The following is a 21,214-nucleotide window of genomic DNA, read 5'->3' as shown; positions in this document are numbered from 1 at the left end:
CTTTTTACACCTTTATAAATTTAAAATAAAATTCCTTACCACTTTGTCGTAGCTCTTAAAGTAGCGCTTACACAGCTTGCCGAGCAGCTCATGCGGCTTGACGAACAGCCTTGAGCAGAGCAAGAACGTGAACACGAAGGATTTGCTCGCTCCAGGCCGCAGCAGATCCACCAGGGCGTCAATACTGGCGCTTACTATCTGTCCATCTTTGTATTCCACATCAGGTTTATCCACGTTCACGTATGGTAGAGACATACTCTTCGTTGGGAGGGAGGGTACCTGGAAGAGTATATTTAACTATTATTATGAATCAAACTTTAGATGGAGTAAACCTTTCTCTCATATGAGTTCAGGAATGTACCGCTATATAGATCGGGTTTGAGATATATACTATTGTGGCGAAACCAAAACTCGTGTTGGCAAAATAGCGGATGGAAATTTGTTTCGGAAACGGCTGTGGCGCGATAGCATTCACACGTTAGTGAATTCGCAGAAGGTAAGCTTCAAAGTATACATCTACACTAATAAAAACATCGCAATATGTCGATATATCGCAGGTGTCATACACAGGCACTACAATACGACAATAGGGTACCCTTGGGGAGGTATTACGGGAATAATAGATTAAACAAAATATTATATATAAGGATACAATTAACGATGTACGTCACCACCGTTGAACAGCCAGGCACACTACGTCGCCATTAAATACTTGTTTCATATAACGAACCAATCTCGCGTTGAAATTGATATTTTTGGTTTTATGGCCTATTCATTATAAATTTACTAGCTTACCGCCCGCTTTGTCTAAAACCTAATAAATTATATACTAAAACCTTCCTCTTGATTCACTCTATCTATTAAAAAAAACCGCATCAAAATCCGTTGCGTAGTTTTAAATATTTAAGCATACAAAGGGACATAAGGAAATAGGAACAAAGAAAGCGACTTTGTTTTATACTATGTAGTGATATATGTATGATTATCAAAATTAAATATAAAACAATTAGAAGCAACCAAAACTTCCTGAGAAGTGCTTTTGATAATCCGTATCAAATTAAATAACCTACCAGTGCAAAATCTCGAGTCCAACAAAAAAAAATTCTCATCGCGAATGCAAAAACCGAGTCGCGATGACGAAAGCCGCTCCCGTTGGCCGATTGAATATATCGCGTCACACGCTACCCTCAGCATTAATTATTTTATTCCTACCTATTCCGAACACTATGTGTGTCACCCTGCACTTGCCTGATTTTATACCATATATTTCAGGTAGAACATGAGTGCTATAAATAAGCACTTACTTGTAAAATAAAATCGTATGAAAATATATTTATTTGTACGTCATCATCGTCTGCACTTGTAACAGTCACAGCGTAATACCTCAAAGGGTCCATTAAGATTATTGATTCACAATCGCTGTTAATACCTGCCTACACTAAGAGCTTTATGCAATTTCATATTTTGCTCAAAAAATATTTCTAGTGACATATTAATCTCCTTTAATATATGTTGTCCAGGGGTTTTCATTAATGGAAATTTGCGCTTTTACAGATGCTAATCCATCAAAAGCGGATAAGGAAGTTAAAAGCCTTACAACATAATTAGATAGTAAAAAATAATTTCTTAAATAAATGTTTTACAAATTAATCTTTTACTAAACTCCTCTTGTATACTTAATTATAACTTTCCATTCTATATTTAACAAATGAGTCCTAAACAAAAATTGTCCGTTATTGAAGGCTGCAACCTTATAGTCTAAGATCCCACCGCAAGATGAGTGCGTTCACAGTTTATTTGCTAAAACCAAACTTTTATGTATATTTCTAATTAGGAGAACATATATCGACTAGGTTGCCAGTCTAAATTTGGCCGCAAAACTGTTAAAAAAACGAAATATTATATTTATAGGCAGCCAGAATAAGGCTTATTTCCATTATGCGGAGTAGGTAAAGCTAAACAATAAAATAATCTGTAATCTTGTATGGCGACTAAAGGAATACGTAATATAAAAATGATTTTGTTGTTGGAACTATAACAAACATCCTAAGAAATGTTTAATAACAAATGTATATTACTTAATTCTATACTTAAAGGTAACTTACGATCTACAGGTATGTGTCTTCGTATATAGTTATCGAAAAGCTCTTGGTAAAGTTGCGTGGTAGTTAATATAGCCGGATGTAAGATGTTTTGTTTACTAAATAGAATGGAATTTGTTATGTTTTCTGATCGGAATGATATCGTCAGCATTGACGCTTCGAGACGAACCACTATCAAAATATTTCCTACAGTACGGCGACGAATGTACTTGCACAGAGAAACGAAGGGGAACTGGCGGGGGGTCGGGCGACGCGCGCCGCGTACTGCAAACACGCTTAGTTTGCAGTACTAAGCGTGAAAGAACTATTGTAATACATATGTATGGGAGGAATATTGTAATACTGTGCCACTATACTATCAATTTTTGATTCAATATTTAAGTTAATTGAAAGATTTGATACATTGTGAAATTGAGAAGAGAGTTTGTCGATAGCTTCTGTGAGACTAGCCTCATTACTTTTATGTCATATAATGTGGAATTAAATTTTGAAAATGTAGAAGATGCAGTTTTTTCTCATTATTCTGTACAGCTTGTATAGCGACAGCCTATCAGCAGTCGGGATTAGAATTTGGAGAGAGACTGAACATGGATACTATCTAAGGAAAAGGCCAGGAATGCTGAACAAGCGAAAAGGATGTAGAGTGAGCATGTTAGCGTACAGACTACAGAGTACGGACATAACAGAACGAAGTCAGGCTAAATAGTCATAAAAATGTCGGTTCCTCCGGGAGTCTGCTTTGTGTGTCGGCTGGCACTCAAGGAAGGTGACAGTACAGTGGTAATTGTAAAAAAAAAAACGTGGCATCCAAACTCTAATTAACTCGAGTGTGGAGCGTGGCCGCAAAGAGGATGAACTTTTTTTAAAAAAGCTAGACGGAGGAGTCAGTGTTCACGATGCTTGCAGAAAGAGATTCACCGCTCGGCATAATATTGACGCATGTGCTCGTCGTCGCGGCGATCAAATTCCATAACCCAACCTCTACAACATCGGGCCCTATGAATCTTCGGAGTATTTGTTTATTTAGCCTACGTCACTACTACCACTACCACAATAATTCAGATGATTGCAATGACACCTCACAACTCAAAATCGGTCCAACGGTTTATACTGCAGGGCGTGTCAAAGAAATATTCACTCGAAAAACATAAACTGCTTTCTTCCGTATTCGGGGAAAAATTTGTGAAATTTTTCAATATCTGGTGACATAACACGCACACAGAAACACTGTGTACGTACAGTGCAGCGGCGAAATGATAGCACACATAGCTTTATGGAAATGACGATAAATCATTCGGTGTAAGTTCGGCAACGCTCCATCTGCTTTTTATTTTATAACTAGCGGTCCGCCCCGGCTTCGCCCGTGGTACATATTTACGTTTTCTCTACATAAAAACCATCCTCGTACTTCAAGGAATATAATAGAAAAGAATTATCGAAATCGGTTCAGCCGTTCACACGTGATGCCATGACAACGCGAAACGGGTGCAGACCCGCCGCCTTTTTATAGCTCCCGCCGCGAAGCGCGTCGAACGCGGCAACTGATACACAAAAATAATCCTTATGGCTGCATGATTCTGTATTCACGCGCGATGACTTATAGCGTATTTCATGTATAACTTTGGTGTTTCTACACCGATTTACATGATTCTTTTACTATAACCTGCCCAGGAGTATGAAGAATAATTGTGCCAAATTTGGTTAAAATCCGTCGTGTAGTTTTTGTTTCTATAACGAATATACAGACAGACAGACAGACAGACAGACAGACAGACAGACAAAAATTTTACTGATTGCATTTTTGGCATCAGTAGCGATCCCTTATCACCCCTTCATAGTTTTTTTTTAAATATATTTCATGTACAGAATTGGCCTCTCTACAGATTTATTATAAGTATAGATTAATCTGAGGCTGCAACTATCATCCGTATTTAAAAATGGAAATTTAAAAAAAAGCGCACCTTTTAAAATTAATAACTTCAACTCAACTTATGTATATTTACTAAATTGATTGAATTTGTGAGTTTAAAATAATGTCTCGTAATTATTACCTTAACAGAAAAAGGATTTTTGTTGCGAAAATAATCTTTAAAGAAGTAAGGTGATATAAGTAGGTACCGGGAACGTTCGAAGATAACGCGAAATGCATACAAGAATGCCTCGTCTGCGAAGTTAAGAGGCAATTTCATTTGGCCTCATATTTTTGCACGTGTTACTTTTAACCTATAAACATATAAAAAAGATATTTTCCTAGTAATGTATATACCTAATAACTAATGAACCTCTGTAATTGAAAGCTGGCCAGGAGCGTGTACAGCAATTTTACTGTTTCATTTGTTAATAATCTTAATTCATTCTACCACAATCTGTTCTACGAACAAACCCTTGCGCTTTTTTCAAATATCCCTGATTGGATGCAATACGTAATGGGTTAGATGAAAGAAACGTGAACATCAAAACAAAGACAGCTTATACCCCCCTTATACCTAATTAATTAGCTGATTGTGCAATAGACGTGCATCGAAAAGCTGTTACTAAAGGTCACAGTTATTATATAACTACGAACACCAATTTCTAGTTTAATAGCGTAGTGTTCACGGAAATTGAAATTCTATATGCATATATATAAAACGTCATATCGTTTGAGAGCTGAATTGATTTCTAGACCAGTCGGTCAGAAGCATGAGCGCTAACAGCATAATAATATTATACAAACAGCATAATAATATAATACAAAGCAGTATAATTACGCTTTTAAGTCCAAAGTATATAGGCTTTGTCTACCGTCTGGCTCTTGCTTCTAATCCCGGTATAAGTGAGGTACCGAGACTCCTTGAAAAGTACGAGGGAAATCCATTTCTAATACTAATTTCACTGATTTGCTTTCTTTTAGGGAAGCTCCTTTGGTACTATCATCAGTTCCCTGAACTTTGCAAGAACGACGCTTTTGGATTCTTGACCTGTTTTTTCAGTTGGTCCTAAACTCGAGCGTCTTAAATCCCAGTGTCCTTGGTTTTAACGTTAGCAAGAAAGCAATCGTACTTTTTTACCTATTAGTACTGCATATTGTGAAGTAAAATTGTTGCGTCGTTTCGTATCTGTTCTGTAATTTATAAAAATTACCTTCGTTACGCTCCTCTTGTTCAATACAACAGTTTATAGTTGCAAATTACTTAACAACATACCGTGCCTGCGATATTGTCTTAGAGATTATTTCTTAGAACTCGTCTCTCATTCAATTACTATTGATTTACTTGCTTATAAAAGTTTTATCATGATCAGTTGAAATGGAATAACCGGACAAATATAAAGACAAAAATGTTGGTTTTCTTTATATTTAGTATATCTACTTATAAACGAAGTTATAGTACCAAAGAAACAATTATACCAAATATGTAGCCAGTCTTTCGTTTGCCATAGTTAAGAACGAACAACAAAAAATTGTAGTCTACAAAAAGTTTTCGCTTCTCCTTTTATACTACCTACTTTCCAGGAATTACAGTCGTTACAAGGGATTTAGAACATTCGTTACGTATGTTGCAAATAATCCTTTCAATTATTGTTAAGCTTTAGAGTGCATGTAAAATATTGAAAAAGTTATTATTGGAAAAACAAATAATTGGATTGCATGAAAAATTGAATATTAATTTACATATTGATCACTTAAAAATATTTTTATTTCGATATGTTTGATGAAAACAAAACATTGACGATATGAATTAATTGGAACAAAAGTCTACTATTTAATTTATACATTTACACTAGTTGCTCGCCCCGGCACTGCATATTACAATAACTAAAATACAAATCTATCGCCTTTTGTGAATTTATAACCTATTTGTAACTCTTTGCTTATTCATTTCCATATTCTCACGTTCACATTTGTATCCTTTTTTAAACACAATATCACTAGATGAAAGTTTCATGTTTGAATTTTGGCGAAGCAAACCTGAACACTAGTTCTGAGGCGTACAAGCGCAAGAGGTACAAGTGTGTACACAAACGGAAGTGCAATACCTATTCTATCTCATAGTTAGATTGAATGTTTGGAGTATAGTGAACACACCAAACATATCAGGTACAAACGTCTTTTGAAATTTATAATTCCCAAAACTTGGTTCTAAAAAAGGACACAATATATTCAAACTAATTATCCTAAACTAATACCTAATACAAATGTTAATACTCATATACGTTCAAAAGACGAGGGCGATGCTTATTTAGTGCAGGTTTGATGTAATACGTGTAGATAAATATAGTAACCGGTAGATTAACGAGATGGTCTATCATTAGAAAGAATTAACTTAAAAGCATACTCCTTCCAATAAGGACTATAGGATTAATAAATAACTATCTATTTATTAATCCTATAGTCCTTGTAATCCTTCTTATGTCCAAATGATAGGTATGTAATCCATACTAATATTATAAATGCGAAAGTAACTCTGTCTGTCTGTCTGTTACTCAATCACGCCTAAACTATTGAACCAATTTTCATGAAATTTGGTATGGAGATACTTTGATACCCGAGAGAGGACATAGGCTACTTTTTATCGCGGGAAAATGACGCAATCCCGGAAATCCCACGGGAACGGGAACTATGCGTTTTCCTTTGTTTGCGCGGGCGAAGCCGCGGGCGGAAACCTAGTTAAATATAAAATTATTCTTATTTGGTTAATTTTCATTAAAAGATCGTGAAAATATCAAAGATTACGCGACGTGAGGAGTTTTTAAAACCGAAACACAGTATTATATTACCGACATATATTCATCATTTATTACGGTACTGTGTCATACATTTTATAACGCTGAATTTACAAGTTTCACAAGGATAAAATAATTACCCCCATATGCAGCTTCCGCTTCGAAGCGTGTAACAAGGCTCTTCTTACACTAGTATAGATGTCGTTAAAACGAGTCAAAGCGAGCGTCGCAAGTTACGTGTGAACAACGCTGCAAATCCTTTGTGGTGTTACATTGCAAAGGACCAACAATTATGTCCTTTTTTCACTTGACCCACTAAAAACGTGAAACACGTATTGATCTATTAAATTCGCTACATCACCTTTCGTAGAAATATTTTATTTGGCTTTCCACTGAAACAGGATCTCGTTTCAATGTGTTTCAATTCTGATAATACCATTGTATTCGACACATATAAAAACAAATGCAGCATGGAATATGTATTGACGAAGCAGCGTCGGAAACACAAACGGAAATCTTTGTTCATTGTTTATATAATATTCGGTGGATTTATTAGCGCATGTCTATGGAAGCCTATAAGATTTTGTGCATGGTGAAAATAAAATTAATTCGACAACGCCTAATGAGATTGTTAGTTTAGATCTATTCATCATCTATCTACCTTATAGCAATAGCTGTAATCGTGCTGCCATTACATTGTAGTCTAATAGAAGTTAAGAAATGTGTGTGTTGTACACCTATTGCATATCCTACCATCAATGAAAGCATTGATAAAATTAAATAACTTTTAAAAATATCATATTACTATAAATAAATAAAAATCGAATGCTTTTAACTGGAAAATATTTCCATGTCTTATTTTAAATCGTTTTTAATCGTCCATGAATAATAAAATTCGTTAGCAGATTGAAAATAACCTGTAAATATTATTTTCGGAATTTTAATATGAATTAGAATATGTTTCACTATCCAATAGACTGATTCAGTGACGAGTATTGAAACTAACAATTCGCTTCATACCTATTGAGTGATTTGCATTGAAACGCTGTGAATAGTCAACAAAAGTTTACGTTACAACTTTAGTGAATCTATAACTACTGTTACCTAACAATCTCTGAAACTCGCCGTAGTTATGCTGCTTTATGTCACCTATATAAGACTGGAAGAATTTAATCCGATTAAACTTGGATTAAACAAACAAAGAAATACAGGAACACAAAAGCAAAACCGCCTTATATGCTAGTGAGTAGATTTTATTCAATTAAAAGGAGATAAACTACAAAATATTCAAGTGCAAACACCGCTCGTCTGCGAAGCTTACACTTTGCCAATTCCAAATGGGCATTTTAGCATAAGCCTTTAGCTTGTGTACTCTCTAGAATCTTACGGAGTAATCTACAGCTTTGGATTTCGCTGAAAGGCTTTTATAGTGCACTTGGGTGCTATTATAACACAATTCTATGTATCTGCTACTAGCAAAAGACCTAATTTCGAACGAATGTTGTTTTTTGACGGTAATACAGCATGACATGCGTTACGTGGTGTCATGCCGGAATTATCGTTTTGATACTTTATATGTAAACTAGGCACTTGCTGGAAGCTGATTGATGATACTTTCTATTTTTATACTACATACAACTAGCTGCTCCCCGCGGTTTCACCCACGTGGCTCCGCTCCTGTTGGTCGTAGCGTGATGAGCCTATAACCTTCCTCGATAAATGGTCTTTCTAACAGCGAAAGAATTTTTTAAATCGGACCAGTAGTTCCCGAGATTAGCGCGTTCAAACAAACAAACAATCAATCAAACAAACAAACTCTTCAGCTTTATAATATTAGTATAGAAGTATAGATATCTGCATATATGACTGACATACACGCATGATTCCATGCACTAAATAAGGCTGGACGCGAACTACAGTAAAATGTATGATTAACTTTTTTCCTCACTTTCACGTAAACGCATGTCATTCTTGTATTATTCAGTCTAGGGAGAACTTAAGTTTGAGATCCGTATCATTGCCAATGGTTTAGCAAAAATAATTAATGTCATGGGTCTTCTTCAAATGTTTTGCAAGAAATGGCGTTTGGAGCGAGAGATATGTCTCAAAATGAAGAGAACTACTATCAAGGCACTTGGGGTAAATTAAGTCAAACGGGATCATTCGATATTCCAAACGTCTGAACCGAATTCTATCAAAATCTATTGAATACTATATTAGAGAAGCCATTTCAGTTATGATAGCAGACTGGGGAGCAGGCGCCTTCCTGTTGTCGAGACTGTAATGGCGGAAATAGCAAAGGGTAGCTAACGGAAGCTTACAGAAATGGATTGGAATCCGACCGAACTAACGAGGTGTATTTATATAAAAGGAAACCTCACAGACCTTCAGTGACCGGCAGTCGGCACCCGCTATTTCGTGAATTTCACGCAACTTCCAATTTCCATTAGCACAGTTTCATATTGACAAGCTGGAGCCTGGAGGCGAATCAACAAATCTTAATCTTAATCTTAATACTATTATAAAGGCGAAAGTTTGTATGGATGTATGGATGTATGGATGTATGGATGTTTGTTACTCTTTCACGTAAAAACTACTGAACCGATTACAATGAAATTTAGCACACATATAGAGGGTAACTTGGATTAACACATAGGATAGGTTTTATCCCGGAAATCCCACGGGAACAGGAACTATGCGGGTTTTCCTTTGAAAACGCGGGCGAAGCCGCGGGCGGAAATCTAGTACTATTATAAAGGCGAAAGTTTGTATGGATGTATGGATGTATGGATGTTTGTTACTCTTTCACGTAAAAACTTCTGAATCGATTACAATGAAATTTAGCACACATATAGAGGGTAACTTGGATTAACACATAGGATAGGTTTTATCCCGGAAATCCCACGGGAACAGGAACTATGCGGGTTTTCCTTTGAAAACGCGGGCGAAGCCGCGGGCGGAAATCTAGTAATATAATATTTGTATGACGCTGTAACACGTGCGTCGACGGACGTTAACCACCGCTAAATCAATTTACTGACGAAATTTAATTATGTGAGCTTGATGGGTTTTTAAGATATCCTATCAAAACGACAATGTAAAATATCAAGGAGACATATTTAAATCAATTTGCGGGGCAAAACGAGAACGTGCGGTGGAAAATGTTCAGAGGCTACATAAATGCAATATCGTTTTTAAAAATGTATGACGTCGGTCAGGAATTTTCCAGTAACTTGATAGATATCGCCGAGCGTCCCGAGAAGACTTTGAAAAGAAATTATAGAGGAAATTTTTAATGTGAAGCTGCGACGTAAGTGGCCAAATTGGTTTATGCTACGCTGTAGTTAAGGAAAAGACACTAGTTTATAGTTAAGACCTTTTTTCATGATTATGAAAATATTTTGTAGCATTACGAATCCGTTTAAAAAGGAATCCCTTCCACAATTAATTGAAAGCATATAACTTGTACTCGAAGTACTGACACAAAGCTTAAAGTTACATGTATACTCAAATATTCCCAATATAGTCTGTTTCGTCTCTCTGAAAGGGAATAACACATATACTGTAATAACAGGAAGGGGATAACGGTTGTATTAAACACACCTCGTGCTTTCAGCCTCCGGGTTTAGTGCAGAGTATTTCTCAAATGGAAATCCCCAATAACAATGTGTGATTCGGGAACAAAACTAAATCCCGTGCAATCACGTTACCGGCTGCAACTCAAGCGAGGCAATTACGGATATATTGAGAGCTCGATATTACCAATAGACGCTGAGTTTGAGCCAGAATACTCGCTACAAAAATACGAGTATTGCCAAATAAAAGAAAAAAATAATTATTTTTGCGCGTACTCCACAATGGAATACAAATAACAAAAACTTCACTTGCTGGTAGTACCCGTCGGTCAAAATTTATTCCGTGACAGGCGCAATATTGATGAAATTTGGTAGGTGGCTGAATTCTACGAAGCGTCATACAATGGTGAAGTTAAATGATGAAAATAATAACATTAAGGGTGGCTCCGTGCATGCAAGTGGGGGTCGAAAGCCGCGGGGTGGTCGAGGCGACATGCGGGAAGGTGATAGGATTTAAATCAACGGCTAGATGCGTTTCGGACCACGTTGACTAAAAGTCTGTTAGCGCGCCTAAGTCTTTATTAATCCGCTGCACCTGGGAAAAATCCTTTTACTTTTGGGAAAAGTACACCAAAACGCAATCAGTCACGTGAAATGCACTTTATCTCGGCTTTTTCATGATTTGTTTTTTATTTAATCCGATGGCCAGACTAAACAAGATGAACGTAAACAATTCTTAGTTAGATTTATAAACCGTGTTGTTTTAATGTTTGTTTTAATCTTTTGTAGTTTAATTAACGTTCGATTCGAGATATTACCGTTGCTATTGACAACACTTCATTAGAGATGCTTTTATATACGTGTAGTGGCAGAGCAAGCGATGGAGCACGAGCCATATGACATTAAGCAGCCACCACTACCAATTAGCACTTACTTTAATATATCTAATTGTAAAATCAGATAAGTGCGGTCTCATATGATTTCGGATGAAATTATTGCATTGCATTCCCTGAAATTATTTTGTCGCATTAATCTTTAAAGGTATTAAATATCGGATCGGTCGTCCCGGCTTCTCTCAAGTTGAATCGGATTAAAAACTGATGTTATGCGTTAAATATGTATTAGATACTAATTGTAAAATATTTTTCAAAATTGAACAATTAGTTTCTTCAGTAGTATAGTAACAAACAAAGAAATCTATCCTTTTTATAATATTTGTAGGAAAATCATAGTTTATAATACAAACACCAAGAAAATAGAAGTTCTCGAAGGTTGCTAGTGTTTCTATGATGTCTAAACAAAAGTCGTCACGCCAGCGAACGAAAAGTTGCTATTCACCTAAAACTCGGGATCCGATTTCGAGTTTACAGATTCACTACTCTGTCAGTATTAAAGTTATATCAAATCCTAGCTGCTCCGCGCGGTTTCACCCCCGTGGCTCCACTCCTGTTGGCCGTAGCATGATGATATATAGCGTATAGCCTTCCTCGATAAATGACCTATCTAACACCGAAAGAATTTTCAAATCGGACCAGTAGCTCCCGAGATTAGCGCGTTCAAACAAACAAACTCTTCACCTTTATAATATTAGTATGATTAATTAATTTAAGCAGGTACAATTTTGTTGGTGTAACTTTCGACAGCATACAGCTTTTTGATAATTAAATTACTTCGTATTAGGTATCAAGGTAAATACTTCTTGCATCTAGTCTCTGTCGAACTTCCCCGTTGGTGTCACTTGGTTAATTATTTACATATACTATCTGCTCCCGGGTTACGCCCGGCTACAAATTGTTCATTTGTAAATTTAAAGTGTTATTTTATTGTTATTAACATCTTACGAAGTCTTGAGTTATATTTATAAAACTAACATAACTTTTGTATATAAATAAGATTATTAGATAAATGTGAATGCAGTGAATTAAGTGTTCTTTTTTTATTTTTAAAATGATTTTTAGTTCTAATGATATGGTCGTTTGAATTATTTTAAAATTCCATACATAAAAATATAGTACATATTGTAATGTTGTAATAAGTGATATAAATTATTGGTTTACAATTGAACGCGTCGCCACAGCCAAAGTCGAACCCTAAAGCTTTTTAAAAACACCAACAAACTAGTAAGATATACCTTTAACAGTAGTTAAGCACATCAACTGAAAGGCCCCCAGACCATGACCTCGATCCTCGTAACCAATAAAAAAGTTAAACTGTGGTATTGGTAGGACTTTTATCCTAATAAAAGTCGATCAGTAAAACAGACGAGACCATCTATTAAAACATGGTTCTTAAAACCTTTCGAGCTTCGGTACCGTTCTGTTAAAAAGTAGATAACACCGCCTGAATATATGAAGTTCTTTCACAGCAACCTGTTACCTATTAAAGTTGCAATATATTTCCAAGTTGGTCAATCCGCCCAAATATTGTATGAAGATCTTCACGACAACCTGTGTAAATCCAAATATACCACTAACCTGTGGAGGGTCGACCTTCTGTGCCGGCACGAAGTTGAGAGCCCCGTTCATCATGAGATGCTTTACACCAGTCTCCGACATGTACTTGTTCCCCCTCACCATAGAATAGTAGTCGTCATTCTGCAACAAACGCTCTATTGAATTTCCACTCGATATCATAACGCGCTATTACACTTCGAAATCACGCTCCTAATTAATTAGCAACCTAACGAATCAGTTAATACTTATAACAAGCCGGATGCTGTTACCCGGCGCTGTAGCGATTTAATTAGCAGGAATTATTGAAGCTTTAATTACGACAGATCTTAATGTAAAATTATCTCGTTTGCTTCGAGGCGCTTGTCGTGGCCTCGCCCGGGATAAGTCGGTATTGATGAAGATGAAAACTGATGTTGTTAGTTACATAACTTTCTTATGTTTAAATAATTGTTAAAGTAGGTTAGTTATACAGGTAGTTTTTTATTTTAACTATAAAAAATCTAATTTCCTCTTTGTCCTTTTAACTATAAAAAATTAGTAGTCTATAGTGTACTTTAAAGTCTCAATTAAATCAAACAAACAAACTTTGAAATAATTGTAGTCTTTGTTACGTGTTAGTATATTTTATAATGTAAGTCCAAGATGTGTGAAACTGAATAAATAAATAAATAAAAAGATTATGATATTACACATAATTCTTATTAAAATAGTAGCGTAAACTATCTATCAGTTATGACTTATGGTATCAAAGCACCCTTCTGCCGAAAACATCCCGCTAACTATCCGTTTTGACTCACTGTTATGATGGTAACCAAACCACCCTTTGTTTCCAATATCTGCGTAATTTAATTTCAGCCCGGCTAGACAGATTTCCTAATACATAACATAAAAAAAAATATTATGTTCCGTTGTAGGGTATGGACGCATACGTTTCTATGTCAATGATCAATTTTCTTCACGAAAAAGTAAATATTATTTCCCCACTTTAAAAAAAGTTCAAAAAAGATCAGCCTTCAGTGTGCCAGACAGAATTTTTTTTAAGTCCCTACCAAAACTGGCTATCGAACCCAAGATCCCTCGATTCTACGCTCACGTGAAGTCCACTGTCGAAACTAAAAATTGGAAAAAAATGCAAAAAAAAAAAACAAACGCGTTGGCCACTGTATCACGGAAGCGTAATCTAAAAATTAGAAAAAAACTTAAAAAAAAAGTACTTACATCATAAAACGATAGGCCAGATCCAAGTATAGTCGATTCTGCGGACAGCTGCCGGTGCTCCGACGGCGGCGAAGGCGCAGGCTCGGTGGGCGCCGGGGGCACCTGGCCAACGTGAACATTGGTTAACAACTAGTGGGAGGAGTCTGAAGCCACGCCCCACTATGTCACACTTGTATATTGCTGCTACTTATATACCTATCCCTTTTCAATATTTTCTATCTCTTTCAAACTCAAAAATGTATTTATACAATGAGACTTCTTCTAGAAGCACTTTTGAATCGTTATAACATATTTGATATTATGGTTTTATGGCATACAAATGCTTTATTTAAATATATTTTTTATAGAATAGAAAAAAAAATAGTCCATAGTTTGACCATATACTACCATATTATGTACATCGAATCGGAGAGCAGTTTTTCGATATTTTATCTAGTACTTTCCATACTACATCGAGAAGCTTCTAATACCCTATCCACGGAATATCATAAAAATGCCAATATATACCTAAATTAATACGGTTACTTAAGAGATTGTACCATGAACATCCCGGTTGGATTAAGCCGTAATAGGAATAGGCGTCACTTGTTGCTTCTGGGCGGAGTGTGCATAGCACGTGACGCATTTGTTTCTAGAATCATATTGATATTCTATTGCAAAGAGGGTAGAAACTAATCGAAACAAAATCAATTTAAACATAAGTTAAACAAATACTCGCGAGCGTCACGTTCTTATTTATTTTTCTTATATTCACTTAACATTTTTATCAAACACCCTATTTTTATGTTGCGAATTGAATAAATAAGCTTTAAGAAACTGCTTTCAATATATAGTAAGTAAGTAAGATCTCAAAAAATACGATACATAAGTATAAAGTATATAAATAAATCGCTAAAATATTGTTTAGTTGCAATAATAATTAACAACAAGTTAGCTTTGCGTTCTCACCTCAAAAGCAATCGGCGACAAGATGAGACTGCGGGATAAACGCGATTGCAAACGCTCTCAGGCTTAAAATCCTATCACTCCCGGCCTTGATGAATCACAGGAACAATTAAAACGAAATGAATCGGCGACAATACTGTCGAGTGCAAAGTTAACCCCGTTTAAATTATGCAAAACAAAAGTCTGCGATATAATATATCGTAAATTAAATTAAAGAAAATGTATAAATCCCAAAGAAAAAATCCCCAAAATCGTAGTAGCCCGTAGCAGATATATTAGCAATCGAAAAGTTTATTCGTAGAAGCGATTTCGAAACGCGTCTAACAACTTTGACTGTGCAATATACACTCGCGCTGCGCCGCACGCGTAGCGTCCGATGGTAGCCAGCGGACGTTATGCACTGTGCACCTTATCAAAACCGGGATGACGTCATCGGCTCCGCGAGCTACGAAGTGCTTGCTACGAATATAACGCGAGAACATTTTGCACGACGCGACGTTTTGCTAAAACACGTCGATCTTTGTTAACAATACGGCGCAGCTATACGTTGACTGCGATCTTTGCGACACTTTCGAGATTTGTATTTTCTAATATTTTTGTGTATTTATGTTCTCCTAATTTAAAGTAGGTTTATAATCATAAAAGTTATAAATGTTTTATAATATTATGATATTTGTGTATAAAACACAATGTCTATTTTTATTAACCTTTTGGGTTCTGGATAATATATTATGTATTATGATTATTTCTCTAAATACTGAATTATTAATTCAGACAATTTTTATAGAAAATTCATTTATATAATGAAACTAGCGGTCCGCCCCGGCTTCGCCCGTGGTACATATTTATGTTTTCTCTACATAAGAACCATCCTCGTACTTCAACGAATATAATAAAAAAAGAATTATCGAAATCGGTTCAGCCGTTCTCGAGTTATGCGCTTACCAACACATTTTGCGATTCAATTTTATTTATAAGAGAAGAAGAAGAAGATTAACATCCACTATCAGTTGATAGTCATACATAAGTCAACATAGTTATGTTCGAAGTTGTAGTATGTGTATCTAATCAGTAACAACAAACAAAAAAGATTTATACAAATTCCATTTATTGATCTAAATTGCAATCTAAAAAATTTATATTCTTAGCAAATATTTTCTAGAACAAATTTTATACGACAAAAATACGGTTGAAGCACGAATTGCTGAGAAAGAATACATGAGTATTAAAAATTTAATACAGCCTTCCCTACTGGCCTTACATATCGAAGGAAGGCCAACAACGCCATATTATAATTAACTTAGTATATTAAAGGGATAGTTGGAAGAAGAACACAATGTTTTTAATTACGTATAAAGCGCGTCACACACGGTGAAGACACTATGTATAATATTTTATGTTAAGGGGGCGCATAAAGCAAAATAACCAATCTTCTATTAGATGATACGTGTAATATGCAAGACCAAATCTAAAAAATAAAATATATATCAAACTAGATGATATGTTCAACGATTCTGTTTAATCAAAAACATAAAATATTAAAATTTACTCGATAAAAAAATCACCAAGTTAGCTCTAATTTTCACACTTTTACGTTTTCTACTTGACATGGTAATACTTATTATGATTTTTTTTTCATAAACAATTATATTAAAACATTTGCAAGATATTTGTCAGAGCATTTTGTGTAATTACTTTTAGTTTTGGTTTTATCTGCGATAAACCACTTTTATCGTGACAAAATCAAACGTTTATCTCGAGAAAAAAAGAGCGCCAAAAGTGGTTTATCGCAGATAAAACCAAAACTAAAAGTAATTACACAAAATGCTCTGACAAATATCTTGCAAATGTTTTAATATAATTGTTTATGAAAAAAAATCATAATAAGTATTACCATGTCAAGTAGAAAACGTAAAAGTGTGAAAATTAGAGCTAACTTGGTGATTTTTTTTTATCGAGTCAATTTTAATATTTTATGTTTTTGATTGAACAGAATCGTTGAACATATCATCTAGTTTGATATATATTTTATTTTTTAGATTTGGTCTTGCATATTACACGTATCATCTAATAGAAGATTGGTTATTTTGCTTTATGCGCCCCCTTAAGATTCTCTAATATAAAATATTACAGTATCTTAAGGTATCCGGTATCAGCGGACCCGAAACATTGACACAAAATTTCGGGTCATTTGTAACAGGATGGCGGTTCTACAGGGGTCTTAGTACGCAATGACAAAAATAAAAATGATGGTCAGAACGCTGATACCGGATACCTTAACATAAAATATTCTAGTATCTTCACCGTGTGTGACGCGTTTTATAATAATGAATTTAAACTCAAAAAAACAAATTAACATGCGCGCGCGGTTTCTGAAAATATTTTTAAATACATTTTTAGCAATTTTATAATGCAGATTCGGAATGTAACATAGACTGAGCATACACAAGAAACTATTCCCGTGTCACCGCGTTTAAACCAAAATCCTTAAGAATTTATTTATGAAAATACTTGTGCACTTACATTCCTGAATGCCTTATACAAGTCTTTAACTATTTTTTATACCCTTAAGTAATATGACAAAACAACATTCCCCGTGTAAGCTTGTTGTCGTAATGAAATTGACGAAAAACAGAACTCCAATTAAGTATTACTCCACCGCGATCGGCGGAAATCTATTATACTCATTGAAATATAATGAAAGAATATTCCATTAAAAATAGTGTGAAAAAACACAACGAGATTCGCAAATAATAATCGGACGTAATACCCGCACGTGTTGGTCTGGTTATGCAAAATCAAACAGCACATACATGTTTATTTCGGGTAAAGCATTCCAATTTAAAGGTACGTTTCAAAGGCTCGTCACGTTAATTAGTGATGCACAAACACTATTATTACACTTGCTGATGGACTTAATTAATCAAAGGCAATACATTATGGTCAATTAATAAACAATTATTTCAACAATACATATTATTTGCGAACGATTGATCATTTGAGAATAGCATACCGCAACTCGGAAATTGAAAACGCAAAATTTCAAACCAGTTAATTAGCGAACACGGCAGTTTCTAAAAGCACAGCTGTTCGAGCTGATGCAGTCTTCCTTCCTCTTAACCGTTTAAAGTTCTTTGTAAACTATACGCGTGCACTTTCGCTTCGTTTCAAAGTTCAATTCCTTGGTAAACCCAATAATAAGTCCTATAAAGTTGTTCTCATTGGAACAATTTCGGTTTGCACTTCAAGCAAATTATCTCCTGCTTCCGCGATTTTATAATATCCATGAAGATGTAAAGGCGGGCGGAAGCTAGGCACCCGCCGATTGATGTTCAGAGGCGCTTTAATAATCCACGGCTAATAACCGCCTCGATAGATTTTAAAGCATTGAATAAGAGTGAAGCGCTCCACGTAATTTTCCGACGGCGGCTCATTGAAAGCATCTAACTTTAAAATTCCACACTCCTTCTATGCATTGTAATATTACTTAAATCCCCTTTTATGAGCTACCTTTTTTCCCGAGGTTTCACTTTATCTCCGCTATTAACTCTCATCAACCGCAATCGCAAAACATTGTTTTCTTGACAAAAAAGCCCAAGTACCTCCTAAATACTTCGCAAGGTTTAATCTATTCCTGGTCTAAATTTTATCAAACCAGGGGTTTAGCAGAAAATGTGACAGAAAGCATTCGATAGATTTCGCATTTCAATCATAGGAACGTGCCTAATCGGTTCATAAAACGATTACCAGACGATTACAAAGAATAAACGCAACAAAACCCAAGCAGTCCGCGTTAATCTCAGAACTGTCATAACCTATTTAATATTTATGCAGCTTTCACTCCTCATTTAGCTAATCATCGTCACTGTAAATTTCAATTTGTTGATAACAAAGTACAAAATTGTTATCGTACTAACTTCCCGCCCGTGGCTTCAACCGCGTAAGTAGTTAAAGAAAAACCCGCATAGTTCCCGCACCCGTGAAATTTCCGGGATAAAAACTATCTTATGTCTTTATTGAGGTCTTAAGCTATCTCTGTGTCATATTCCATCCAAATCGGTTCAGTGTTGAGGCGAAGAGACAGACGGACAAACAAAGTTTCTTTCGCATTTATTAATACGAAAGAAACTCTGTCTGCCCCTGTAAATATCCCAATTAATATTATAATATTAATTAGGATATCACGAATACTGTATCGTGATTCAAATAATACGTTCGCGTGTCGGGATTAACAACCTTTGTTGCTAAGTTATGAAATGTGATCATCGAACGAGTGACAAATAATATCAAATTGCTGACCTATCCAATTTTGAATACATTTACTAGCTTCATTCACGCGATACCCGATAAAGCAAGTGTTAATATAGATCGATCTGTGCCAAATTTCATCTAGATTGTATTTTTGTTTGCACGATTAGGAACATACGAAATATTCGCGTAAATACGGTATATATTAGCTCCACTATTTGGACTCTTTAAGCGTTGAAGTTTGATGGATATTCAACTCCTTATTCCGAATTTCATTCAAATTTGTTTAGATGTGTAAGCGTACTATATGTAAGAACATTACACATACATATATGCTCATAATAGGTATATAGTAGAAAAATATAATAACAATGAAGTTAATTTAAATAAATATTTTCCTAACTGGAACACAACTAATTTTATTGTTCTTTCCGTTGCTGAAGAATATTAAAGTTTGCTTTCGAGTTCAATAATAGTCGATCTCATAGTCCGATATCATCAAAGTTTAAATAAATAAACATGGTAGTAATATCCTGTTACAGCTGTTTGTTTAAACTTAATATCTTTATAAATACCAATGCGATTTTAAAATACTTAGGTTTATTATTTATTACAAAGTATGAATTACCAATTACTATAACTTATAATAATTATTAGATATTTATTCATTCTCTCATTACAAATGGTTTGTTTTTATTCTTTATTTTCAAACACAAGTAATACACTACACTTCAATACACTTATACACATAACACAACATATTAAAATCTATGTAAACTTGATCTAAAATACAATTGATTCATTATCACCCCGCACATTTCGCAAAAAAATCACTTAAAATCCAACGTCACAAACAGTATAATGGCTAAAATCAAACGCGTGACACTACACGGGCATGCATATTCATGGGGAATCACCGTCAACCCGTCCGCAGCTCGCAGTCTGCCATCCATCGCCGTAATTCCATAAGCGTCGAGCGTATGAACATGAATACAGGCGATAATAACATTTAATCTACATCACTTCACCTCTAGCGCGGTTCAGCAGTTAACACCACGCGGGAAATAATTGATTTCAATTTGGCTGCACAATATCCACACGCACAAACAAATATCGTGAGGAAACTGGCATGTTCAAGAATCAAACGTTTGACGACTTATGATGGGTCCTCTTCATAATGGCAGCGTTGGGCGAATAAGGGCAATCACGATAGTGTAGTGTCTATGATCGGCCGTCATTGGCGGCAAACATCGACGATCATTTGTTGGGCCAACGCTCTCGATTGTGAAGAGGGCCCATGACATCTGCCAACTTACACTTGGCCAACGTGGTGTATTCAGGCCTCGGGTACCGTGAGCTCTTAAAGCAGTGCTATGTCCAGTATTCAAAAGTGACAGCGCTAGACGGGCCATCTATAGCACTATCACTTTCCCCCACTGGAATAAGAACTGCTATAAGACGTAACGGTAACGCCGAAAACATTGCATAGATACCCTTGCATAGATAGATGTTGAATTCCTACCGAATAAAAATGGGGTTGGAATTTGTCCGCGACCAACAATCTGCCAACCAGACTTGGCCAGCGTAGATTATGGCCTGAACCTTCATAGGAGGCTCAGCAGTCCCTGCAGTGGACTATGGAAACAAATATTGGCTAATGATGACTCACCTTTATATTACACCCGCTACATGACGCTTCATTCAGCTTGCTCGCGTAGTAATACATAGCCATCCAATGACCGCTGCCGACCTTCTTAGATTTGACTTTACGCTTAACTGACACCGCCCATTGGTTTAGCTGAGAACAAAAATGCAGTATTAATATATTGAACCTTACAGTTAATCTACATTTTGCACTATCTACATTCAGACAGGTATTATAAACTGTTGAAATGGATTTTTAGGTCGATTTAGAAAATTGTGTCACCAGCTTGAACCTCAATTTACTTTTGAGTGAGGCTTTTTCACA

At 35.5% G+C, this 21,214-nt stretch overlaps 1 protein-coding gene across 1 annotated transcript in view; it reads right to left on the bottom strand.

The window, feature by feature from the left end:
• LOC149910861 (ras-GEF domain-containing family member 1B-like) overlaps positions 1–21,214 on the bottom strand; it is a 50,947-nt gene that overhangs the window by 17,092 nt on the left and 12,641 nt on the right. The window contains exons 2-5 of the mRNA XM_090120059.1: positions 20,915–21,043; positions 14,053–14,154; positions 12,856–12,975; positions 40–279 (exon numbers count right to left, since the gene is read on the bottom strand). Of these exons, the coding sequence (XP_089976185.1) occupies positions 40–279; positions 12,856–12,975; positions 14,053–14,154; positions 20,915–20,977 (525 nt within the window). The 5' untranslated portion in view covers positions 20,978–21,043. The remainder of the gene's footprint in view (positions 1–39; positions 280–12,855; positions 12,976–14,052; positions 14,155–20,914; positions 21,044–21,214) is intronic.

This window comes from Colias eurytheme, chromosome 1, assembly GCF_061535395.1.
Source record: "Colias eurytheme isolate Ceu_HAF_F1 chromosome 1, ilColEury1 Martin Lab GWU primary, whole genome shotgun sequence".
NCBI classification, from domain to species: domain Eukaryota; kingdom Metazoa; phylum Arthropoda; class Insecta; order Lepidoptera; family Pieridae; genus Colias; species Colias eurytheme.
The sequence above is the reverse complement of the archived record's forward strand: the minus strand, read 5'-3'. Positions and strand labels throughout refer to the sequence as shown.